Source organism: Lytechinus pictus, chromosome 2 (assembly GCF_037042905.1).
Source record: "Lytechinus pictus isolate F3 Inbred chromosome 2, Lp3.0, whole genome shotgun sequence".
Lineage (NCBI taxonomy): Eukaryota > Metazoa > Echinodermata > Echinoidea > Temnopleuroida > Toxopneustidae > Lytechinus > Lytechinus pictus.
The window spans coordinates 53,682,634-53,710,521 of record NC_087246.1 but is presented as its reverse complement, the minus strand read 5'-3'; the positions used below and the strand labels follow the sequence as shown (position 1 = coordinate 53,710,521).

General features: G+C 35.8%; 1 protein-coding gene across 1 annotated transcript; it reads left to right on the top strand.

Moving 5' to 3' along the window:
- The first annotated feature begins 3,018 nt into the window (after positions 1 to 3,018).
- Positions 3,019 to 27,888, top strand: LOC129270652 (BTB/POZ domain-containing protein kctd15-like). The gene is made up of 4 exons (XM_064095162.1): positions 3,019 to 4,060; positions 9,416 to 9,507; positions 14,716 to 14,781; positions 23,264 to 27,888. The coding sequence occupies exons 2-4, from the start codon at positions 9,424 to 9,426 to the stop codon at positions 24,173 to 24,175; spliced, it is 1,062 nt and encodes a 353-aa protein (XP_063951232.1). The 5' UTR covers positions 3,019 to 4,060; positions 9,416 to 9,423; the 3' UTR covers positions 24,176 to 27,888.

Sequence of the window (27,888 nt, the reverse complement as noted above, 5' to 3'; positions counted from 1 at the left end):
TTTAGATGATGTCGCTGAGGGAAGGATAGAGCAAGGAAAGACAAGAGAAATCGAGGGAGGGAGGTGGGAGGCAATATACACCATGATGGTTTTAATATGATACACACAGAGAGAGATGGATATATACATGTATATAATTAAATATATATAGAGAGAGGGAGAGTGAGAGAGAGAGAGAGAGAGAGATAGTAAGAGGGGGGGGGAGAGGGGTGCGAAAAAACAAAGGGGAGAGAGAAAAAAAAGAAGAAGAGACATTCAGATGAGAATAGAATATTGATTGGGGAACACCTTGAAATTTAGGTTTAGTTGCGTCAAGAAAAAAAAAGTGCACGAAACCCGCTGTCTTGAACACTGGAATGAACAAACAGAATAATAATGGAAAAAGTTTGGTCAGATTCAGTAATTCACACTTAACTAATTATGCATAACCAGACACAAACTGAATGAATGAAGGTAAACAAATGTAGGAAAATTGAAGAATGATGAAAAAAGACATAATAAAAATCCATACAATTATATTAGCAGAAATATTGAAAATTGCAGAGAGAGAGACGGAGTAATAAAAGAGGAGGGTGTGAATGCTGATTATGTAATGTCTTTGAAAGTTACTGAAATAAATGTGAATAAACCATTAAAAAAACACAGCCATGCAGAGGAGTGTTTAAGCGAATACTGATAATGTCGTGTCTTTGAAAGGGTACTGACAAAAGTGTGAATAAAAACATAAATGATAATAAATAAATTTAAAAAAACAACAGAGGAGATGAAGTGAATGCTGGCAATGCAGTGTCTTTGAAAATGTACTGAAATGATGTGAATAAAACATATACCAAATTGAAGTTATATAAAATGAGTAGGTATATCTTAAAACAAAAATCGAAGTATAGAGGAAAAAATATATAGATAAGAAAATGGGTAAATCTGAATCGAAACCGATTGAAATGATAAAAAAAATAATGGGGAATCATTTGGAGTGAGAGACAAAAAAAGAATATCATGATGAATATATACCAAAGGGAATAAAACAAGAGCACTACTAAAACAGGAATCCAAAAAGAAGGGAATCTGGAAGGTCATGGGAGTTAAGATGAGAGAGGGAACGAAAGGAAGAGAGCGTTAGAGATGATGGGAGTCATCGCTCTAGCTTCGCCACGTGCCCATCTCACTAAATAACGATCACCATGTTAAATTGGCACCGTGATAAGTAAATGAATAAATCTACATGAATTGTGCACGATTCCACCGCGCCTATTTTGGCCATCCTCCGACTCGGCGCAAAATAGAAGGATTTATGTTTCAATTTTCACGCATATTTTTCCCTCCCTTTTTACTGCAAGATAGAGTATCGTTTTGGAATACATTTATGGCAACGCGAGACTGCCAGTGTAAGATGAGAAAACGTGGAAGAATATTGATATCTCTTTGGTGTGTGATTCAATAGAAGAGCTTTCTCTCGTCTCACCTTACTGAAAACGCCAATCTCTCTCGAGTTGAGAACTATAAATTGACAGACAATTCAAATGACGGTGGTTCAAACTGTCGAAACGAAGTTATTGTGAATTTTACAGTATGATTATACAAAAAATCAATTTCACTACAGCGCGCTGCGAACGATTATGGTCATTGTCGTTGCTTTTCTATTGGCGACGAGAAATATGGAAAGTTCATGATAGAACAAAAATAGAACAAAATTATTTTAAAGTATTAAAGCAAAGATGTTTAACAATTCTATTCACCTACCTAATATCCATCTCAACCATGAGATAAATAATCTAAATGAAAACGAAAGTTTGTTTGTCGGATACATGGATTTTTGGGGTCAAATATTATTAAATACTACTAAAATTAACTGTTGCTATGAATCTGACTTTCAAAAAGAGGCAGCAAGTTGTAAAAATATTTTCGTCATCTGCTTTCCAAATGTAGCTTTGACATGTGTTCTGTAAAGTGAAGAAGTAAAGTTTTTAGCTATTATGAATACCTTATGTTTATCATGGAGAACATACCATACCATAATCAGGGCTCCGTAACACAAAGATTAACGATCAATCGTTTAATGAACTGACCAATCAATATCAATGTTACACGCGCATTCGGTCTAAAATACTGACCAGGGACCAATCAGTGCGGTTCTTTCATATTTGCAATTCATCGCAAATCTTCGTGTTGTCTATGAACACGTTTAGCTAGGAACATTCATTTTAGTCATGTTAACATTTTTCATCATCTGCTTTCTAAATGTAGTTTTAATGTCTTTTTTGATTAAATATGAAAGCTGAATTGCATTGGTATTATGGTATGACAACCTTTGAAGGGTCCGATTTTGATCCCATTGCAACATTTTAAGCGAGGTGTTCACTTCTTCAGAAGATAACCAGTGACGGTATTGGCCATCTGGACTTAACAACGAAGAGACTTTTGACATTGCTATAGTGTATAATAGTCTAATTTTATTGGATTGTGTATGAAGGAGCCTGTGTGTTCAGAGTCCATTTAAATCAGGATCCAACGGGTTAAAGGACTTGGGTCTTATTCGATCTTTTGTCGGGAAAAGACAAAATGTTTAGGGCGCCACTTGTAAACAATCTTGAAATCATCCAAGTCGAATGGGTAGGGGGCATTTCCTCACTTTCAAATAGCCGAGCGGTGGCGTCCTTTTCTCTTTGCTTTTCATCAGGAGACATTTCCACCTTATTATTTTTCCCATTTGCTGGAGCCCTCCTTCGGGTTCATTATCGAACATTCTTACTGGGTATGAAAGTCACAGGCCAACCCGCACAGCGCTGATACACGATACAAACCCCCGGAGCTTCCCGCGAGGCTCCGTTAGCAAGACTATCAATAACAACATCGTAATGGCAAACTTAGGGGGAAAAACTTACATTAATGGCAAAATCAAAAGGAAAGTAAAGAGAGAGGGGTAGTATCGACATAAGAATCAGGCAGAAAGGGAAACAAGGTGGTAAGAAGGGGGTGGAGAAGAGAGCTCATGAGAGGGATAGAGAAACGGGGAGAGACGTGAGAAAAAATGAGGAAGAAAAGGAAAAGGCGAGGAGTGTAGGGAGACAGCTGTGATGTGGCTACCCTAAGGCGTGGAGGGCTGCAGCAGAAGTCTTTTCTAAAGTTTAGGTATCTCGGGTTTGTTCGGCATGCTTTTTCATTCTTGTTTTGCCTCAAGGATTAATCCGTTCTGAAAAATTCAACCCTTACTTCTTTTTCCTGTCGCGGGTATTTTTCCTTCGTCGACTGACCCGTATTTGGCCGGGGGCGGGCAGCAATCAGGATGGCCTGACGAATACACAGTAAAAACTCGGCGTATATACACCACGGGAGTTCAGGATAGGACAATCCGGACACGGCCCCATCATTCTGCTTAAAAACCCTAAGACAATTATGTGATATCAATGATTTTGATACTTTCAAAACGAATGACGACTATGGAGACTTGAACCACGAGTTTGAATTCCAAGTTGCCACTGCTGACATCCCAGTAGTCAAAAGATATGTACCATTTGTTGACTTACGGCATAAAGTTAACAAACTGCAACTGTTTGGAGCGGTGCTATTGTTGCTCAAAACCAACTCACTTGCCTTATACCTGTTACAAACACGGATCGCCCACTTAGCTGAATCGACTCGGAAAAAGTTTTTTTTTCACTCTGGGTTTTTTTTTGTACAAGAGGGGAAGATAAAAAGGGGAGAAGAAAGAACCTGGGGACACATATCCCCTGTAACCCCGACTCTGTAAGCCTATACACTTTTAATATAAGCATGGACGGTAGGCCTGTGTATTGTTGTTTGCCGTAAGAAAGAGAACAGTGGATGCCACGGCGTGGCCGGAGGCAAGATTTGTAATTATGCCGGTTCTCGCGAGACCCGCGCAGTGCGTGATGCCCGCCAGCGCTTTCTGATCGCCAACGGCCCTGAATTCTCCACTCTTCGCCATCATTCGACTGGGTTCATGAGCCCCACACGTATTTTGCACCAAAATCGCTGCGATTTACTTGCGAGAGAGACGTGCGACGTTGTGATTCTCCGAGAAATACGACCAAAAAACCCGGTAAGTTTTAGAGTTGTTTGTGTCTTTTACTTGTGACTTTACGAAGAGTATGTACGAATAATAGGGGGAGATGTGATGTGTGTCGGGACGGTGCGTCCATTTGTTGTAAAGGGAGGGAAGAGAGGAGCTATACTTGTGGAAAGGGAGATTTTGTTTGACGCTTGCTCATATACACGAGCAGCCGATAAGCTTGCATTACCTTCTCTGGAAAGGGTTCGTTCAAGCAAAGGACTCTCGTTACTAAGCCGTGTCTTGACATTTCAATTTCCACTCCCTCTCTTCTCCTAAAGATTCAATTTCTCTTATGAATCTAGTTTATCAGTAAAAGTATAGTCCTATGAAATGAAAATCATGTCAAACCTCGTCTATCTTAATGAGATGACGAATTGTTATCAATCTTTATTAGATTTCATAAGTTTTCGGACAACACTTACCGTGCAATACCTCGTGGTTTACAAAATGTGTCTCACGCTAAATATTCACGCAAATTGTTTTCGTTCCCATATTAAAAAGGCCTTCCATATAATAAGGCATTGATATTTTCATGATCATAATCATAGGATATGAGATGCAGATTGATTTTGACAGTTTGCGAATATCTGAAACATTAGACCATATTTTCTGTTGCTCATTGGTCAAACAGATACGTCCTGCTTCTACGTCACATGGTTAATTATTGCGTTATTTATCATACATGATTATTTTCTATATTAGTCCACTCCATTTTATGAAACTTCAAAATAACTAACATTTTATTATTGTGTGATAAATCATCCATTGGAATACATTTCAGAATACGACTTGATCGAAGTCTGAAATTCAAGAAATTAAATTTCTGAACGAAAAAGGGATGATAACGCCGAAAATGTGACGCCAGATTTCGTAACAAATTGCATATATTTATAGGCCTAAATATAATATGAATCGGTCTTTCTAAAATAGATATATATATATATATATAATTAGCATGCAGTGTAAGATTTCGTCCACATCCAAAATTTGAGTAATTGAGGTTAAAATATGATATGACAATGTTGACGAGAATCGGCTACATTATAATGTAAACTCAACGAAATAAATTCAAAACATTTTTCAAAAAATATTTAATGACTTTCAACACAATTTCGCATGGTTCCAAACTCGTTAAAATGACTCAAATATTAACGACCAATAAGAAATATGGAACGTTATACTAGTGGACGCAGAAATAATTCCAATAAAAAGTTCCATTCAAATTGTATCAATGGAGTTTGCGGTGATGATATCGCGAGCAGGGTCAGACGTCGTGATCAGAACAATACACAGAGGTCGATACTGAACAATCATCGAGCTATGATTGAATATTGACTCGTATAATTATACTATTGTCATGATTGTACAGTCCTTTACCGTTTCCCTCTGACTAAATTGGTTGGGGAAATCTGTGTAAATGGAGCAATTATATAATTGAGTTTATCATATATACGGTACTTCGTTTTAGGAAATGGTAAACATTACTCATTAGTTTTATGTCATGAATTGTTTTTATTATCGTGAAGTAACTATTTATTTGCATTTTTTCTGTTCTCCCTTCTCATTTTATTCGATGATGAAATGTAGATTGTTTACCAGTGCATATTAGGGATAAATGCCTAACTATTTTTTGTAACTTAAAATCTCGTCAACTTTAATCGATCGTAATCATGGTATTGATGGGGGTTGATTTAGTCCTTAACATTATAAAACAGTTCCACGGATTACTGTAAGTTTTATTAATTTCTACGCGTAGCAAAATGTTCACAGAAACACTTCTGATTCAGACTATATGAAAAAATGAATTTAAAAATTCATGATTTTTTTTTTATTTGAACAAAAGCTCCAGCGTTTATTTATTTCTATTACAAAGAATAAGGATAAGAGTTGAAGGGGAAAGAACACATATAATTTCTATTCACAGTAAACGCTGACAGACTAAGTATTACGGATCATATTAATAACTTAAACGCATATATTTTAAGATTTTTTTTTCATTGTTTTCGATTCAAATACATTTGTTTTCTTTCGATATATTTGTTTATATTTCTATTCATATAATCGTATATATAATCAATTATGTCAGACAAAATTTGGTAAATGTAAATTAAACAAACGGAGACTAATGTGACATAAAATCTAGGGACATTTTAAATATTATATTGTAGCCCCATAATAGTCTCAATTTACTTAGATAACCAGTAATAACATTTGAGTTGTATTTGTCGAGGAGGGGTTCAAACTATATTAAGGCATAGACTAATAAATAAATCCGAATGTATGAAAAAGGGTATTTAAACCCACCGAATGTAATAACCCAAAGCTATTTTAAATCTAAGATTGATTTTGCAACCGAAACCACCTAAAAACAGAAATTACTTTGGTGTCTGAGATGAATGGAAACATTGGGTTGTAATCATGAAATAAGTACGCGTACAATATTGTAAATCTATACCTCTGTCTTCAATTCAATCCAAATAAAAAAAGATTTTCTTCCATTTCACAAATTTCGACATTTTTCGTAAACATAAATTCATACAAAAATCAGTTTGTTATGAAGAATGTTAGGTTTATAAAAGAAGGCGTATACCCTAAAAGCTTAGGCTTGTGGCGGGATACGCCTATAGACAAAAATACAATACAGTAAACAATACAAAGGTAGGTTGTAAGATTTTCGTCTATATTTGTTACTTGCTTCTTTTATCGTCATCATACCAGCGATTTTCCTTTCTGTTCTTTTCTTTTCTTCTAATACCCTTTTTTTTTTCATACCATATTGATTGTCATTATTATTATTATATTAGTAGTAGTAGTAGTAGTAGTAGTAGTAGTAGTAGTAGTAGTAGTAGTAGGAGTAGTAGTAGTAGTTAGTGGTAAATTGCCAATTCGTATACTGCCAATTTGTCCACCCATCACATGGTCTACTTTCATTTAGTCTAATGCCATCCCGTCCATCAACATTTCGTCTGACAACCATTTGGTCCAATCATCACTTCGTCTAATCACCATTTCGTCTCATAACCTATTGGTCTACTATCCATTTCATTTTCATTCATTTTGCACAATTAACACTTAGTCCAATTAGACCAAATGGTATATGAACTAAATGGCCATTGGACCAACTGGTTATTAGACGAAATGGTGAGTGGACTAATTGGCAATTAGACCATGTGGATAGTGGACGAACTGATGGTAGACCAAACGATAGTAGACGAGTTGGCAATTGGACGAATTGGCATTAGACGAATTGGAAATAAACCGTAGTAGTAGTAGTAGTAGTAATATCAAAATAATAACTATTAGTTTCATTATTATTATTATGATTATCATCATCATCATAATCGTAATTTATAATTTCTATCATTTTTATCAACAGTAGTGTTTTTTTAATGCTTATTGTAATTCTATTGTTATTACGGAGTGATTTTTTTCCCCGAAAATAATAGATTCGTAAAACTAGATTTGATTTTTCCACGTTGTTATCATCATTATCACTGTAAAATATAATCTTTCTTAAAATATAACAAGTAATCGATGCTTAATCTCATCTGACTAGGGGCTCTCTGTATCATTCTTGTAAAGGATAATTTAAGATGAAATACATTTCCAACTTTTGCTTGTGGGAAGGCTTTCCGATCTTAATTGTAATGCTTCCGCCAATCGGCAACTTCAGTGCTTTTCTTTTAAAAGAAAAGTTGATTTTACTCTACTCTTATTTTAAACCAACGTAGGGAGTCATATTTACCTTGTAGCACGTTAGAGGCCTGCGGAATTAGCATCCGTACTTTAGTAAGCATCCGCAAATCGGCAACACATGTAGGCGTCTATATGCATCATGAAAAAAATGAGTTTATGCAATCTATCATATAGCCCGGAGGCTAGATTTAGAGGAAATTGTATAGGAAGCATTTATGCGAACTCATTCCTAAGAAGGACTGGATATAGCTAGAGTAGAATAAACTTCAAACTAAATCTCCCCTTCCCTCCCTGTTTCTCCTCTTCCCTCTCCCACCTTCTCTCCTTCCCTCTCTCCCTCTCTCTACCCTTCTTCATCCCTACACTCCCTCTACTGTCGGGTTTTCCGATAGATTAGTATCTTCAAAGAAAACAGGGGCGGCAACGATGCCATTATGTGCGCATAATGAGAGTTACACGGTTATGTGCTTTTCAATATGGCCGACTACTGATCTATTTACATTTGCCATACAAGAAGGCCTGCTCATTATTATATGGGTAATTATTTTCGAAAGAGTGCGGCACCTTTATGGACTGTTATCATCGACACCGTCTTATTGTTCCATCTCCAATGAAAATATCACAATTACGTCACATACTTTTTATCTAGCAATTTACATATGCAACCAAATATGGCATGGTTCTTTTCCATGAAGTGTGTGGCAGAAGGCTATTCTCTGTTTTTCGAGTATTCGGGACTGCTGATGACATGTTATTGGCAAAAATATAATGACTATAACCCCGGGCAATATTATTTTTACCGACACTGCCAGTAGCAATGACGTTGTTATTTCCTCTCATAAAGCCGTTTTGAATTAATGTAAAGATCGCTGCTTCGAGGTTTTATTCGCATTTTATTCGTTTTTGTTTTGCGATAATATATTATATTTTTAGTTTTATATCATCAAATCGAAATTCGGTGTGTATTTCTGGGGTTTTTTATGATCAAGGATAAGAATGAGGAATAGGGGGGAAAACACACACAAAATATGAAGACATATTGCTGTCACGAAATAAAGATATAAAGTTATAAGTGACGTGAACATAATTTTTTGTGTGTGTGTTTCCGTAGAAGAAATATTGGTAGAAATTAGTAGTTTTTATTATTATTTTCTCAGTTCACAGATTAAAGAGCACAATTGAATTGTTCGTGTTCGATTTGAAGAACAAAAATTGGTTACGTCTCAAAAAATCATTCATGCAACAATTTTATACATTGAATTTTCATTTTGAAACGGATTTTGTACTGATTTCTTATTGTCAGGACTGACAATATTCTCTACACCACAAAAATGACGCTTACAGTATTATTCCAAGCTATCATTTTTACGACTATTTCATTATTCATTGCTTTAAACGATTAAAACGTTCAATCCAAATTTAATTGATGATGGAAATATCAATTCGAATACTTTAATGTTGAAAAGCAGCATCATCAAGTGCATCTTTTAGTCATCGTGATGTATTTAAAATGAACAGAATGAGAACTGCATGCCCTACATCGCGCACAGCAAATGAAATACCAAAGTACAAAGTGCACTTGATACTTTGACCAATCATCATCTCTGTTGAACAAGTACTCATGCATATTCATGATTATTGTTACAGATCCACCAATGACCTCCGTGTGTGACTCCCGGGGACACAGCCCACTCGCACTTCGACCTTCTCCTGAATTTCCAGATACCAAAGTGATCCAGGTATGGTATTTATACCAGGCTCCATATATTTGAATCTACTAAGATTATTCGTTTATTAAACGAAATATGATTTTGTTCGAAAAATTTAGGGCCCCATGCTATAAGCCTGTTAGAATCCATGTGTTTGATTTTTTGTCTGCTGCATTTATTTATAGATAATTGGTTATTTTGTTTTAATGACGTTCAAGGATTCCCCTTAGAATCATATAGACTTATTATTCTTAGGTGGGGGTGCTTCACCGGATCTGTCTGTTTGTTCTAAGACTTGATACCTGTTCACTTGTGACATCATTAGTCACGCAACATAATCATTATTAATTGAAGTTAAAGTAGATAATTTCACAAAATTTTTGAAAAAAATGATAGAAGTAAACAGCTTGAATCCCGGACGATTTCAACATTTTAAACACATAAACAATTAACATGCATTACTACAAATCCAAGAAAATGTTATTTGTATAAGACGAAATATTTCTGAGAAATACCTTCCAAAATGATCCAGATTTTCTCTCAGTCTTTGACCTTCAACAACTGACCAATCAAAGACGACCATGCTTGACACGTGAACGTTTGCCCGTTAAGGCCTTAGCAACCGTGCTTCTCCCATTACGCTTTCAAATTGATTTCTTGATTATTACACATCAATTCACTGTAAATTGGTTTCTTTTACTCAAACTAAAACGTATCTCTCAAACCATGGAGCTATAAAACACAGACAGCTGAAGTGTATGTTAGCATATACAGTATTCCTGCGACTGTATCCTGCCTCAGTATTGGCCATTTCGTAATTAAACAATATGACAAATGTGTTTTTAGTAAATCATAATCAATACTAATTATTTTGTAATTATTTTATTTCATTAGAGTATTTTTACCATTACACTAACAAAGTATTCACGCAAATTTAGATTGAATGTAAGAGGTAAATGATGTTAGGTAACCATGGTAACAGACATACTGACAATAGGTGCATATAAACTAGAGGTACAATCATTGATTTCACAATTAATTAAACCCTAAGAAAATAATATGCCATTACTTTTCAATTACAAAAATGTACTACTGATTGTATATATCTTCATTATACTAACGAAGCTGAAATTAGATAACCAAGCCTTGTTCGTTCAAACACAATGAATACTCGTCTTCCAAATTCTCTTGGATTTTATCCCAATTCCTTTATTTAAACAGTGATTAAGTTATGACAAAGTCTTATACATCAATTAATCTAATTGAGGTGCCAGAAATACATTCCTATATAAAAATATGTTTTTATTTATTGATACACGATTTAACTGACGTCCATCTTCATGATATTCATGATGAATGACATTGAGTCTAAATAAGATTTACGAAATGACCTATATCTATAAATATTGACATCTGATAAATCAAATCGAACCATTTTGTGGATGAAATATGAATATTATATACTTTAAAGTGTGATCGACTTTATTTTCTACTTAAACATCAATGTTAAATTCGACAAAGGGAAGTCTGAAAAAAATAGTCTCGTATCTCTATTTTTAAGTGTCAGTTTAATTACCTTCAGATAGGTAATTAAAGCCAATTTGCTGCAGAGCGATATCTCGAATGCATTATGCTTTACGTGTAAAATGACGGCTATTTTATTCCTCTCATTTCTCAGGAATCATTGAAATATATTTTAGTCAAGTTCACCAATAATTATAATTGTAAGTTACATGAATATATTCATTCGAGATCAATCACCCCACATGACAACAAATTCGCTGAAAAACAAACATCTGAAATGAACGTTAATGAATACCCACATAAAAATGTAGTTGAAAATTTAGTATATTTCTTGTTTTTTTAAATATTATATCATGAGATACTGCTGTCATTTGCCGGCGTCGATAATCTTTCCAAGACAACCGCGGGCTCACCAGCTTAAGGTCTTAAACTTTGGTTCAAAAAGTACTGTAAATAAGACAATAAAAATAAATATATATATATATTTTGACGAAAGGCTGCACGGTAAAATTAATGATAAGAATACACATGCGCAAAGCTTGGTCATCTATCTTCTTGATGATAATATTTATCACCATTTTCTTCATTTGTGTTAAGACGAACACATGCACCACTTCTTTGTTATGCACACTCTGAAAATAATAGACCCCCACCTATCACCCCACATACACACCCACACTCGCAAATACTAATCATGATATCGTTTATTGATAAATCGTTGCATTGTATGTTTTCCAAAATTTACCTGGATATCTGGTCGATTTTAGATATTTTTGGCTCTCTTGCTTCGATCGCTCTCAAGAAAATCAGAATGATGAAATGCATCTATATACCCATCACCCGCATTATCCTATCTTACTTCTGTTACGCCACCGAAATTTAGATGAAAACATTTACAAAATTTATCGCATTTTGTAATTTCAAAAGGAGAAGCCTGTATAACATTTGTTAAGGGGGCGGGGGGGGGGGGGGTAAAGTAACATTTCATTTTATTGTCAAATCTAGATGCTCATGTACATTGACTCGAATAGATTATGTTTCTTCCACACCGCAACACTGAAGCAGATTTGTGCATAAGATCAACAATGTGAAGATGATATATGATACTGTATTATTATGCATTAATGCTTCCCTCATTCTTCTGACCATTACACTCCCTGGATTCTGAAAGTTAATGCACCGCTCTGGTTCAAAGCGCCTCCCGTACAACACACAACGTATTACATTTCTTACCAATATATTTCATCATCGTTAAAGCATGTCAGTGGAAACTTTGTAACTTTCTAATTTTCAGACGCCTGAATAAATAAATCCAAATGAATCGCGTGTTATCTGGCCGTAGGCAAAGAAAACATAAAATTTTCAAAAACATCGGAATAGGCTGGGGGACATGGGCTTCCCAGCGTCTATGTTTTTTATGGAGGGAGTTTGGCGCTATTTAGACCCGTTGGTATTATTCGAGGGGATTATGAAGTAGCGAAGAATGACAGACCAAGTTTTAAACCACCCCCTTTATTTCTTTCCAGCCCCCTTACCATCATTATAAACGGAAGCTGTTACACCTCGAAAAAAAATAATACATTCGAGAAAAAACGTAAGGTTTAAACGGGTCTTGGTTGTCTGCATTTGTAAGGCTTGTGTAATATTCGGACCACTGCTATTCGGAATACATACGAAGGATTAAATATCCTTGAGAAGAAGACTCGTTTATCTTACAGTCTAATTGTGCACCGTGATACCGTGATTTATAAACTGTCTTGTTTTTTTTTAAACCCGATAGTCTTTTTAAACAAACCATGAAAAACGTTTGTTCTATATTATGCTTCGCAAATTGCACTGCTGATTTACATGAGATCTTAAAGTTTGGGGCGTCTTTTTGTTTCATGTAATGCGACAACCTTTCAGTTCCACTCAAATAAACGTTATGTTGTTTCGAAAATTCAGTTGAGTCTCGTCACCGTTTACCGAAATTGCTTCAATCCATAGTTTACTTAGCTTGCTCGGAAAGTATCATTTTCTCCTGAACCGACAGATCTCCTAATGTTTGTTTATTATGTAGATTTCACATTAGTTTTTCAAAATATTATTACACATGTTCCTTGCAAATTTTTCTTCAATGTAAGCAATATTTTGAAACGAGTTATTATGATTTTACACATTTTAAGTCGAGTTTGACTGAATTTATGAGTGGAGGCCTGTAATGCTCGCCATACGAATAATAGGCCTACTAGTTTGAGTCCACAGACCAGGTTGCTTTGGTGTATATACTTTGACTCTTTTGTTCAAAAGATGTTTTTAAAGAAAGCAATGGGCATGAGTTTTTACTCCCCCCCCCCCCGAAAAGATTAATAAATAAAATAAAAAGGAAAGTTTAAAAATGAGGAACGAAGGTTGGCAATAGCGAAATGAACGAGTTCTACCCCTTGTGTTATAGCTATATTGGTAAAACAGCAATGGTATATATTGGGTCTTCACAGTGCTTTTATTTCAAGTCAAAACCGCGATGTAAAAATATACGATTCCACTGTTTATCGCGTGGAACTATACAGAGTTGGCAGTATCTGCCTTTCTATCCCACCGTACTTCATCAGATTTTGCTCTATACAAATGGTCACCACAAAAAGCACCATATTGACGTAAATCAGAATATAATCTTTCGTCACCCTGACGCCCCCAACGAGCGTCGATCAACCCCACCTATTTATCTATCTTTCAGCTCTCTCTCCCCCTCTCTCCCCCTCTCTCTCTCTTTCTCCCTCTATCTCTCTCTCTTACTCGTGTATGTTCCCTATAGGCCACATCCTTAGGCTAAGGGATTCAGCTGTCAACCTAGGAGCACTCATGTGAAAGACATTTTGCAAGATGAAAACAAAAATCGAAATGATTATTATGCTGTGTTCGCCTCTTATTTCCTCTGTATGTCATGATCATTATCAATTTGTTAATACATTCATGGGATCTGTATGAAAGCAAATACTCTATATATCAAAGAAAAAAAGCCACGTGTGACCCACTAGGCGATTTCAGATTTGGTGTTGCTTGGTGTTGATGTCGGCAGGGTCGGTGCTGCTTGACTAATATGGACTGCTGAACACCGTATATTGTTCGGTGCTAAGAGCATTATACAGGATAATGAACACCAGATATGGTTCGCTGCTGAGAGTAAGAGCATTATGCATAGTACTGAACACCTGATATAAATTGGTGCTGAGAGAAGAGCGTTACACAGGATGCTGAATATGGGTTTATGAAAATGATACTAATCACATCATTAAAAGTTCAACACCTCTTGACGTCAAACCCTTTACCAGTTTAATTCATTTTCGGTGATGTGACTGGTGTTAAAGTTAATTGAGAGCCAGTCACCCATTTTCTGTTTGATAATAATAGGCCAGAATAAATGACCTTATTTCATTTTTATTTTTCATATCAACAGATATAACTTATAAAACACTATCAATTAAACCATACCACATTCTCCAAGAAAGCTCGCGATATCAGAAGGAAAAGGTACAGAAAACCCTAACAAAGATTCAACGTTAGTCTATCCCGTTTTAGATTGTAACGTAGCTGTTTATTTTTATTTTTTTTACTTTTAATTAATATTATTATTATATTATTATAGTGTTTTCATGGCGTACCCTTCGAACGTAATTTCAATTTATCACATCTTGCATTAATGTTTTCCATTGTATCTTTTGTTTATTTTGTTAGATGTCGAATGGAAGAAGTTCAACCGACTTTTCATCACCGTATGCGATGGAAATTGTTGATCAAAAGGTGAGTTTGGAAGCATATTGAAATAGAAGGACGAATACCTTTTACACTCGCAGAAATATCGAAATGAAGGTTTATGTTTTGTATATTTTCTGCACCTAAACTCACATTGAAGTCCAATTAAAACATTTAAAATCAGCGCCATTAAATTTGATTTATAATACCCATTTGGCACAATTGCAATGAAGTACAAATCTTAAACTAGGAATTTTACCAAGACGATAAGTTTGTTTGATAAAAACCGAAAATGATAAATCAATGAATGTCTGACGAATGTCAATCAAAGAATAACAAAATATTAGATTTGAAAAAAAATTAATTTTGTGACGTCACGTGTGAGTGAAAATAGTATCACGTTTTCTCATATTTGCATTTAATGCATCATCAGACATAATTTCATGCTTTAACTGAATGGGAATGAGCCGTAAAAATGGGAATTTATAAAAAAAAAAACATATGGCATGACATGTGGGCTGCTAGTGGCTCTAAAAAGTAAAATTCTGAACTATGTTATTTTTTTTAATGGATCGTAATCTAACCTTTACAGATTTCCGTCACAATTGGCCATCCATATTAAAATCGCAACTACAAACCAGCGTTTAACTTAAACCCGACTTCACGGGCCAGTGTTCTTATCAGATCTTTCACTGAAAAAAAACCCCATGAATATTCTTTTTATGCTTTCCACGGCGTTTTCATAAAACCTCATCTTCAGTCACTTTCGCCACCATGCAAAGGAGCTCATATCATAAATTGAGTTCAGATTTTAAAATACATTGATATCATTTATCATTGAGAGTGGTGCCTTTATAACCACGTTTGTTAGTTGATAGAACTATATTTAGTATCACACTTTGTCTCGGAAATTGGTGCAAGTGCGTTGCGCATCAGCTTACCAGCTCGAAAATCAAAAAGTAATATTTTTTACAGCGTGCGCACGCGCTGAACATGCTGAACGGAAGCATACATCTCTCTGATTGAAAACCATGTGCACACGCACACCTAGCTTATAATTGTCGAAATTGTCAATATATGAATCGAGGATACCATTAAATTCGGTTTTTATCAACTAAATGATCGCATGTGCTTCATGAGCACAATTTAGAAGAATAATCTCTGTTTCCCCCCTTTCCACGTTAAATGAATGTTGAAGGGAGTGGGGGGAATGAGATTGGATAGTCAAAGAGAAAAGGTTCATACCAAGAAGGTTCAGACAACTTTGCACTTTCAAGTATCGGCTACATCCCATCGAAATGATCAAGAAAAAAATACATATCATTTTTGCGTGACTATGGATCATTGCAGGTCTGTTTAATACATGTAGGTCTTTATCAAAATTTGCTTTCTCCTTTCTCTCACATCCCTTCCAAAATATCAGCACGCACCAATCCGACATTTTTCTTTAAGTCGTTTTGAAAAAAAAAAAAATTTAATTGATAATTTTTAATGGATAATATAACACGGGTCAAGCAGATTGTGACCTCTTCGTCTGTGCGATGCTTTAATATTTGCGGCCATTTGAACGAACTTTCCACTACGAATATTCGAATGTGTCACCATGTTTATATTTGTGTTTGTTTACGAAGGGCCCCAACGAAAACCAGCTTGTTGCTGATTGGGCTACCCTTCTTTTAAATATTTGAAATAAATAAATAAATAAATACTGCCGACCCGTTTTATAAAACAAATAATGTACAATTCGTAATGTTAGTGGCAAAGCAGGCATCTCTATCGTGCTTGTGACATTATTAATGCACTGCATCGCCACAACACACTCGTACATGTGTATCATTTGTATTTTTACACGTTAATCGTTACGGTAAGTATTGGCGTTGTTGTTGATGTTGTTAATATAAATATGAATATGGCTTCATGACAACATCATGGTTGTCTTAGTAATGGCAGTTCTCATTTTATTCGGTTGTATTTCATTTCGTGTTCACAGAATCCTAATCCGAAACGCATTTATGAACGGATTGAAAACATATTAGTCAAAACACTCAAGAATTACATAACAGGTACTAAATCTCTAAATGGATCGAGCCATTATCAAAATATATCTGCAATTATCTTTTTTTAGTTTTTTCTTTTCTGCGCCTCCTTCTCTCTCTCTCTCTCTTTATCTCACTATATTATGTCTCCTTTTCTCCACCCTTCATCTGGCGTATTTTTGTACCATAATGGCATCTACCTTTATCCGCAAAGAGGTATGATGCATATAGGTATAAATTGGGATTAGGTTATCAGGCACACACATGTCTTTTTCCATTACAACCTCAGGACAAATTCGGCAACATCATTTTTTTCCCATTTCTTCTCCATCTTCTTAAGAAAGAGAGAATAGACTCCTAAATACCATGCAGCCGGAAAGTTGAAATTCTGGCTTGTCTCCGCTCCTTCCATATCTAGCCTCAAGCAGTGCAGTGGCAATGAGATGGATGAAACGAACAGAAAAAAAAAATCATAAGTAAAATTTGCAAAATGATAAGATAAAAGCGTTTTAGTACACAGTGGATTTATTTAGTTTCACGATGGGTTTGAAAGGATTATTTCCAAGTTATTCACTTTTCCTCATACGTAACCGCGTAAAAAAATCAATCTTCTTAAGAATAAGACATTCCATTAACTCGACACATTAAAATGCATGGATGATAAATGTTGAATATTATCTTTACCTTACTGTATGCTTCATTGAAATGTTAAACATCAGTCATTAACAACAGATTAAAGTTTTACAAACCCGTATCAAAAATAGATTTTGCAGTTATACCAAAAAATTATTTTCAGCTATTTTGAAGGTTTGAATAAAGAGTTTAGTGCTGTTCATTCCATATGATGTTGAAACAAGACTGTTGGGGAACAGACCTCAACAAGGTGGCTCAGTGGTAGAGCGCCCGCCTCATGATCGGGAAGTCGGGTGTTCGATCCCCGGCCGAGTCATACCAAAGACTTTGAATAGTGGGACATTCTGCCTCCTCGCTCGGCGCTCAGCATTTAGATTGGAGAAGGGTAATGATAACATATTATGTTATGCAGGGCCCGCTGGTAGAGCAGTTTCCTAAAACTGAAGTGGCTACTCTGGGTGAATAAGAGTTATTATTATTATTATCATTGACATAAGATCACATCTTATGCTTCATTCATACCAGTAAAACCGACTCCAGGGTCCCGTAACACAAAGAGTTGCGATTAATCGTACGCTTGATATTTTACGATTGACTTGTACATTGTAGTCAGTGCAATCAATCGTAGAAAAATGTTCGACGATCATTGCTGAGCTTTGTGACCAAAGCTTGTCCGTTGTATGTCATAGCAAATCATGCAGTCGGTTTTAGGTTTGGACTTGGAGTCAGTTTTGTTGGTGTGACTCAGTGACTGTCATGACTGTAGCGTCACTGACTCCTTCTCTCTCTTAGCAAAGATTGCACCCCTTCTTTATCAATACCTGGATACACCTCTTGATAATTCCCTTCTCAGTTTGTATGACACCAGGAGTTCCCTTTTCAAATAGCATACAAAGCAAGAAGAAGAGGAGGGTTCGACTGGGGAAAACGAATCCTATTGGGGAGAGCTGTTGCCAGTCGGTGCCAAGATTGTCCTGGCTGCAATGACCTTAGAACTGAGTGATAAACACCGGGCGATGCCACGGGCAAGTTGCGGGCGAGATGACGGTATAGGAGCCTTGTCATCCGGTATGTGGCTTACCAACTAGGCTTAGCTCAAGTCGGTTAATGGATTACGTGCCAAGATGCGCCTGTGGCCATCTTTTCATGAATATGTATTCTTTACACAATTTTGAAAAGTCATCCTATTTTAGAGGGGACACTGTCATTTAAGAGAACTTTGTTCGTAATCTTTTGGCAAGTAGTAATGGTTTATGAGCTGTGTTTATTTTGGAAACATGTATTTCAGTTTTCTTTCATAACCTGTAGTTCAACTTATGTTTTCATTCAAATATCGATATAATCCATATATAATCGGAATTACCCTAGAAATACATGTATTTAGAATTATTTGAAGTGTAATGGCGTTTTAACTACCAAGTTTGGTACTTATTAACGTTTGTGGTTTCAGTTATCTTTGAGTCATCGCGAGCCCAAGATTGTAAGCGTCAAATAGCCTAAATTTACTTCCTCTTGGCCTCAGATGGGAGATTAGTAAAAGAAAACGTTTATCTTTGCCTCGAGGGTAAATTTTTTGCAGATGTTGTATATTTCACTCCCAGAATCCTGTCCTTGAGTGTAAACTTTTGAAAAACTTCAACTTTAACTGCCATCTAAGACACTTTTGGGGGCAAACATACACACAATAGCCTGAATTTCATTTCATGAAACCCAGAAGATCTAAATCATATAGGCCTACATTGCTTCTCTTCAGTAAATTTTGTCAATAAAATCAAAGTAGGTCCTAAGCTTGTTGACTCCATTAATTCATCCCTTATGCCTTTCATGGAATTTCAACTTCAGTGTTGAATGCTGCTTTTAATAATGTTGGAGCGAAATAAATATTAATCAAATCAACTGTAAGCGAGGCCTGTGTTCGGATTAACGTCATTTTCAGCGTTGGGCTGTCAATAAAACAAAAAGTTTTGACTTTTCTGTACCCATGGTCGGTTTGGAGCTCACTAGAGCCACCTGACATGCGAATATAACACTATTAATACGACCAACACTGTACTTGCAATCATAGAACGATGTGTTGGCAGCGCTAGGTTATTAACTCATTGCATTGACTGGTTTCTCAGGCAAACTGGTGTCTGTCCATATGAAAGTAACGGTTTCAGCAGTGGGATATAAGCACATGCCATCAAAATGGCCGGTGTCTCATCCAAACTGGAGTCTGTCCATTTTAATGTAATGGTGGTAGCAGTGGGATGTAAACACATCAGGGAAACACATGTCATCAACACGACTGGTGTCTCGGCCAAACTGGTGTCTGTCCATTTAAGGGTGCGTTTATGCGCCACTTTTTTTACCCTAGAATCATGATCTGAATCATGATTCAAATCATGATTCTGCAGAATCACGATAGTAGTTAGATGTAAGCACATGGCATAAAAATGACCGGTGTCTCAGCCAAACTGGTGAATGTCTATTTAAATGGTGTCAGCACCGGGATATAAACCCATGCAATCAAGACGACTGGTGTCTCGGCCACACTGGTTTGTACATTTATAAGTGACATGGTGGAAGCAGTTGGATGTAAGCACTATTGCATCAAAATGACTGGTGTCTCAGCCAAACTGGTGTCTGTCCATTTGAATGTAATAGTGTCAGCAGTGGGATATAAGCATATGCCATCACAATGACCGGTGTCTCAGCCAAACTGGTGTCTGTCCATCTAAATGTAATGGTGGTAGCAGTTGGATGTAAGCACATGGCATCAAAATGACCGGTGTCTCAGCCAAACTGGTGTCCTTCCATTTGAATTTAATTGTGTCAGCAGTGGGATATAAACCCATGTCATAAAAATGACTGGTGTCTGTTCATCTAATAAGCTTTGATTGAAAATACTTTTGTTAATTATTCAAAACACAAATACCGAGCTTTTTGCGAAGCATAATTTATTGAAATGTTTTGAATTAAGTTTTACATGGGGTCTTCGTCAGTACAGATTTCAACATGCCATTAATTTCTAGTTTTAGTTGTATACTGCTTAAATTCATGAAAATATTTACGAAATCCTTGAAATAGTGCGACTTGAATAAATAAGATGCTCTATTATCTTTTATTTTTTTGTGGCGGTACATAAACCCAACATAATAATTCCACTCGATTTGCACACATGCCTGCGCACACGCAAATAATTGTAAAACTAAACTCATCCATACACACGCACACAGTTACATGATCCACTAACACAATATATAAGTAATGTTAAGTTAACATTATTATACACATTACTATACACACCTTTTACACTGCTTTTCTGTGTTACAATGGTTTTAAGACTTGTCGCCGGAATTTCATACACGTCTCATATTGCGCACGCTGAGTGCGGCCTAGACAAAAATAGGGATGTGCCTGGGGCAGTGCTAGAAAGAAAAACTAGGCCAGGATCGAACTCCGAAGGCCCGAAGTTATTCCAACAATGGTAATAGAGCCGCCTTGCATGCACTGAGGTCATTACACCGATAATGACCCATTACAAAGAAATGTTATCAGTTACTCACTTAATACAAGGGGCTGATTGATGGCGTACTGGTCATAAAGTAGGGAACAATCGGCTGGGGGATGAGCCTAAGTCATGATGCATGTTGTGAGGGATGATGGGAATCCAGTCTTTCTATGGTGACCCTAAAGAGCCCAAATCGCCCGGAGGGGTTTGGGAAAGGATTAGCTATTCATATGATGAAGAACAAATCCCATAAAGCTCTGAATGCAAGTGTAGAAAATAGCCGCATGAATTATTGCCGCCTGCGATATGGAGTCAGTGACTTTTCCAGATTTGGGGTTTATCCCTTTCACAACAAATAGGAGGGAATTAATATTACTTTTTTTAAATATGAGATACACTGCTAGCACTCTTCATAATAGAAAAGAAGGAGAAGTGGAGGATTGGACGAGAGATAATACCCCGCAGCGCTATCTACTTGAGGACACGATTGTACAAACATGCTTCTTCCATGAAAAGACTCAACAAAATAGAGAAGTTGGATTTTCATCTGATATGCCTATCTTCCATTATCATAACCTAATAGAAGTAATGATGAAGGAGAATATCATTACCAGAAAAGGCGGGAAAAGAAATGACTCAACGCGAACGATGTTGATAAATTATCGTAGGCTGAGTCAGAGATGGAACGTCTGACTAAAACGATTTATTGAACAAGAATGTTACGTTGTTTTAGTTCTAAATAACAAAATAGACCTACACGATGAAGCAATTATATGCGGTGAAATAATAAGAGAAGCACTTGATACAATCTTTTTCCTAGTCATATTAATAAAATCATTGTCATATTGTATTTACGACTTTCATGACTTTCATTGTTCGCTTGTAAATTTTTACCAAACTCTACAACGATCGTGAAGTCATTGGTAAAGTGCTGACCTCCTTTGTGTATTGATTTTTTTCAAGATCATTTTGAATTCACATCGTGTATTCAAGTCTCAGATGTAGGTCTTGATATTGAGCCATAGCTGTAACGATCGAAAACGAAATCTGAGACCCAGCAATCTAATTTTCCAAAGTTCGAATACAAAGATATTTCCAATACAGTTGTAGACGACCATTTCTTCTAAAGGCAGGATTATTATCTAACAGGCCTGTTAAAAATATTCCAGTATTATCTGATACTTTACGGTGTATTCTTTTCAGGGCTGAGAACACTGGACCCCCCCCCTAAAAAAAAAATGAATAAAATAAAATAAATAAGTACACGAATAGAATAATAATATAGTGACATGAATAAATAATAAATATAATAGACGACAAAATGAATTTAACAAATATTGAAGATTTCTCTTTTAAAAGAAACAATAGACAAAAAGACAGGAAAATGGCGGTGACGCAATGTAATATGTATTTGAAGGAACTTGCATCCAAAAAGGCCTTAAGCCTTTCTATAAGTTCTCTTTTTTCATTTCATATTTTTATGTATTTGTATCGAAATGAAATGAACGGATTCAATCAATCAATCAAAAAAAGGTGAAACATTTTATTCTTTAATTTCATTTTTTTTATGTGTCAAAATCTATCACAACATTTTAATAATGCTTTGGTAAACGTTATCGCTCGCTTGCAAATTTGTCAGAGCGATTTGTCTTTTGTTTTTGTACTTTGCACCAATGCTCATTCTTATTTGATATACTTGTTCCGTTTACTTGATATCCTAAGATATCACCATTTTGTTGATTAAAACTTAATAAAGTATACAGTTTTACAATTAATGGAAAATGTCTCAATTGAATAACTACATTTTGGAAAAATGAGCTGGCTTCCGGTTAATAATTTAGAGTAAAAGCGGAGAGTATCGAGTAACAAAATGAGAACAAGCAAATAAAAAAACAATATGATAAGTCATAGTGTCAAATTTTGACACATCTCTTGTTGCTCTCCCCATATTTTAACTCGAGGAAGTTCTTCACTCTTTTGTATAATTTCATTTCCGTTTGATAAGATGCACACAAGCTCATGAATTTGCATTTGTCATAAATCCTTGATCAGGAGCCAGCGCCAATCGCATACCCTGAAGCCATTCACTGCTTCTCCAAGCCAAGAATATTTTAAATCATGATGGAGCTATTGCTGATTCAAGGCTCGTTAAACCATTGCTCTGTGTACGTTAGGAACACCGCCAGCTGCTTATCATTTTCCTTAAGCTTCATTTGTTGCATATTCTGAAAGTATATAGTGAGATGATTCAATAGTGGATCGCTGATTGATTCCAGAAGATATGTAGAATGTTTCATGCTGGTGCTATTCTTCTCATCACTTCATGAAGTAATTATAATTATCCTCGCTTTCTTTAATATTTTTGCAGATATCTACGTCATTCATGTCCGGGATCAAGCGAAAGATGTCATCATCGCTCTCTCCATCACCAGTGACCACGCCCACCGCAAACTCTGTGACACCACCACCAGCACCATCATCCACAGGTATCACCACCCCTTCTACCACACAACACCAATCCTCGTCAACAACTCAACACAACGGTGTACCTCGAGTGGCACCCAATACGCGTTACACCGCTCCTGTCCACATCGATGTTGGAGGGCAGATTTACACCAGTACACTGGAGACGTTGACCAAGTTTCCAGAGTCACGGCTGAGCAAGCTCTTCACTGGTCACATACCGATCATCTTGGACTCTCTGAAGCAACACTATTTTATCGACAGGGATGGCCATCTCTTTCGGTACATCCTAAATTTCATGCGGACGTCGAGGCTGCTTCTTCCTGATGACTTCACCGAAGTGGAGGCTCTGTACGAGGAAGCACGATACTACAATCTCACCCCGATGATGGAAGCTCTTGAGGAGATGAAGTCTTCTGAAGAATCTTCAAAGACCACTCAAGAGAAGCGAGAGAAGGCACCGGTCGTCAAGGTCGAAAGTGGTTGTACCGGTAATGAATGCGTCATTGTACATACGTCACCAGACTGTGTCGAGCGTATCTCACTCAGTGGCAACAAGAATATCATCTACGAGTTGTTTCCAGAGGTAGGGAGCGTCATCTGTAACTCCAGCCCACCAGCTGCAGCAGGTTGGGCACAAGATTCGAACTGCGTCATAAGGTTTCCATTGAATGCTTTCTGTAAGTTGTACACGATACAGGTCTTGCAGCGCCTGCTTCAGAACAATTTCGTTGTGATTGCGTCCAGCGGAGGAGGTATCGAAGGGTCGCAGTTCAGTGAGTACGTCCTCACTAGGAAATATGGACAGCTTACGTAACTCTACCTCACCAAGCCTGTAACCCTATACTGCTCCATATTTCTGGAATATGAAAAATGGATGGCGAACAGAAAACACTTTGAAACTTTGAATATATCGCTTTATAGAACCAGATAGTTAAGGATAGCTAATATTCCATAGCAACATTCTATTTGTCACCAGATCAAGAAGGCACGCTGATGTTTGTCCGGCAGAACAGGGTCATGAAGCGTCCTCTATTGAACCTTTAAAATCTCTGATCTTGGAATCAAGAGGAAATTTGATCTAATCCAAGACATCTTTTCATAAATCGTAGTGACAGTGGGTCAGAATGGAAGTAAATTATTGACTGTTATGACTGTCGTAATAGAAAAAAAATTATCTGAGCATATTGATGTAGCGATTTCACCGAATCGCGACTGTTGTTGCCAGTTTGTCTTAATGAGAAGTTTTCATTTCTTTCTTAGTTGAAGTCAACGATATCTTGTTAATGATAGATCATCAGAAGACATCAATATTCAACAATCGTTGGAAATTGGAAATTGAATGCCCATTGGAATCTTTTAGGCCAATTGCCGAAATGTTATATATATATTGTGTTATCGGTTCACTTAAAAAGGTCTGCTAATTTTCTACACTAAGAAAAAAAAATCTGCCAAATTATGAACATTATCATGTACACAGTTTAGCTCCCCTTTTCAACGCCACGTGAGCGTGACGTTACAACCTAGCCATTAAAAATACATCGTTACATTATGGTAAAGATTAAAATTCCAAGGTACCAAAAAATACAAATGAGTACATCTTTAAACCTTTCAATGTAAGATACACGACGGAGCCCTATAACTTATTTTGCTATTGTTGTTTTCAGATTGAAAATCACATCTCGTATTTCATTATTGATATTTGATTGATGTCATAGATTACTATATGCTTACACTTTTTTCATAAAAATACTACAAACCTGGTTGTGACTGTTTATGTGACATGTTTATTTTGAGTGTATCATGTAAAAAATCTTTCAACCATTCATTTGTAAAATCATTATCAGTAATATTTTGTTAATGTAAATGTTGAATTATATGTTCAAATAATATTCAGTGTCATCTCATATTTTGATAAATTTACATCGTTATATCGTGATGGTAACTGATTTCGTCGTAAAGATTTTGTATCTATTCTTTTTTTATATGTAAGGGAGCGAGACCGATCAAAGTATATATATAAGATTATAAGATTTAACGACACTGAGGTTACTCTGCACGTCGAAATTTATTCTAATTGAAAAATAAAACAAGTTTTATTAATAATCTTTTTCGGAAATTGGTGAACCGGGACAGCTGATCGTCGTAAGATTTTTAGCTGACGAAAATTTCGATGTCGTTTGTCCAGAGTCCAGGACGAAAGTGCTATTTTGATTCCCCGATTTTCGACAAAGACTGCTCTGTCATGATGAGCACTTGACAATAGATTTTCTATGTTGTAGAATCCATCCCCGTCGCGATCAATAAAACTTGCTATTTAAGCCAACACTGAAACTTACACATGTACCCGTTTCGCGCTTCACGAACTCAAAACTTTTTTTGCAGTAATGAAGCCTTTGACGAAAATATAAGCTGAGGGTATCCCATGGGGAAAGTGGCTTTGTTATTAAGGGCTTGGTAACCCTTAGGGTTCAGACATCCCCTTCAGCTAAACTACCCACTAGTCTCCCTGTTGTTCTTACACGATCACAATCTTACTAATAGTCCGTATCCTGTCACGACTCAAACTAAAGAAACTTTGTCTTCGTTTTATCTCAAAGACAGCCAAAAGTATTGAAGTCGGAGGAGTGAAAGGAAATGTATTAAAAATGTTTGTTTAAAATTGTCATTGCGTGAGCGATTCTTATCTTCGCAGTGTCCTAATTTTCACTGGCATATTCGAGTAACATCTTTTAATAACAACTATGAAAAATTTGTTGGAGCTCTAAAATTCTTCCTTTTAAAACATAAATGGTTTTATCGCATTGAAGTTTTTAAGGAAAGGGAAGGTGCCCGGACTTTTTGAGTGATTACAGTATTTTTTAAAAAGCTGTTGCAAATTTGTATTGTCTAGCTTTATATCTTTTTAAGAAAATGCATTATAGAAATGTTATTATCCTTATTATCATTGTTAAAAATCATAGAGAGAAATAACAGGGCACAATAGTTAAAAACAGAAGTAGAAGTGCGTAGACAAGGAGCAGGAAATTTTGTATAAGCCTATTATGAGTATTAGTAGTAGTATTCACGGGTGTGTAGTTGGAGGTACGGAATGGAGTTTCATAACCAAGAAAAAAAAAGGAAAAAAGGAGAAAAAAGTAAGAAAATGAATGCAGTAGAGAGCAATATGATATATGCATTTTTTATTTTATTATGTCACAATCTATCATAAAATTAGTTTTTAATTGCAAAATGGTTATAATTTCGCTCGCTCGCGACTTAAAAAAAAGAATACCCCCTTCGGCATAATGTGCTCCCTCAATTTTTTGGGGGTCTCATTTCGTTACTCTTTGTAGAAGTAGCAGCAGCAGCAGTAGTAGTAATAGTAGTAGTGGTAGTAGTAGTGGTAGTAGTAGTAGTAGTAGTAGTAGTAGTAGTAGTAGTAGTAGTAGTAGTAGTAGTAGTAGTAGTAGTAGTAGTAGTAGTAGTAGTAACAGTAGTAGTAGTAACAGTAGTAGTGATACTCTTACCGTAATAGTTGTGAAAGTCATAATAGCATATGTTTAGAAAGAGATATTTCATTTTGTCCAAATGCAGCAGAGAATTGCGTCCATTTAAGTACAAAGGCCAATAGTAGTTCGAGCAGTATAGTAGTACACTACTAATTATGATTATTAATCTTATGATGAGTTATTTTAGTACATATTGTTTTATTATAATTAGATTGATAACATTGAAAAATGTTTCATGAAACCTTTCGTTAATCTGCGTTACTTGGTAAATTTACGACTTCAAGGTTCCTGATCTGCTAGAGCACCATATTTATAAGAAAACCATGGTACATTTTCGAATGGTGTTTATTTGACAAATATAAACATTTTTTTTTTCTATTTGTAGATTTCAATGCACCGTTCTTTTCAAAATAATTCTACTAATTACTGTACTGTTGATTACACAATAGCATTAAGTAAATCTTGTAGTTTTTTTAAGATGCGTTCAAAGAGCTACTGAACTGAATTTTACAACCGTTTCTTTTTCATTTGTGTTAATGAGTTTCTAAGTGTTGATACTAGATGTAACGATAAGTTCATTGTCATTGTTTTAATGAGCTTCTAAAGGGACGTAAAAGTTACTGAATGTAACATCTATGTATTTTGAATTGGTTTCATTGAGTTTCTGAAGTGACAGAATGTTGAAACTGAATATAACGTCCATTTACTTATTATTGGTTTTGTTGAGTTTTCAAAGTATTATAGACAGTATTAATACCTAATTTGTATGGATATAAATGTATGTAAGCTAACAGTTTCAGATAAAAATATATATATCGTGGTATAACTTCGGTTTCATAGTATTTTTGTGTATGTACTTTAAAAACACATGTATATTTAATTTAACTTTGTGTTAAGTTTTTCTTTTTTCATCTTATCGGTTATTCTGTTTTCATTTCCGTTTGTAAATAGAATCAAAGCTTTAAACAGAAAGTTGTAAAATATGTAAGTCTTTATTATCACTCGCTATGAAAATAAATGCTCTTGTGAATTATTATAT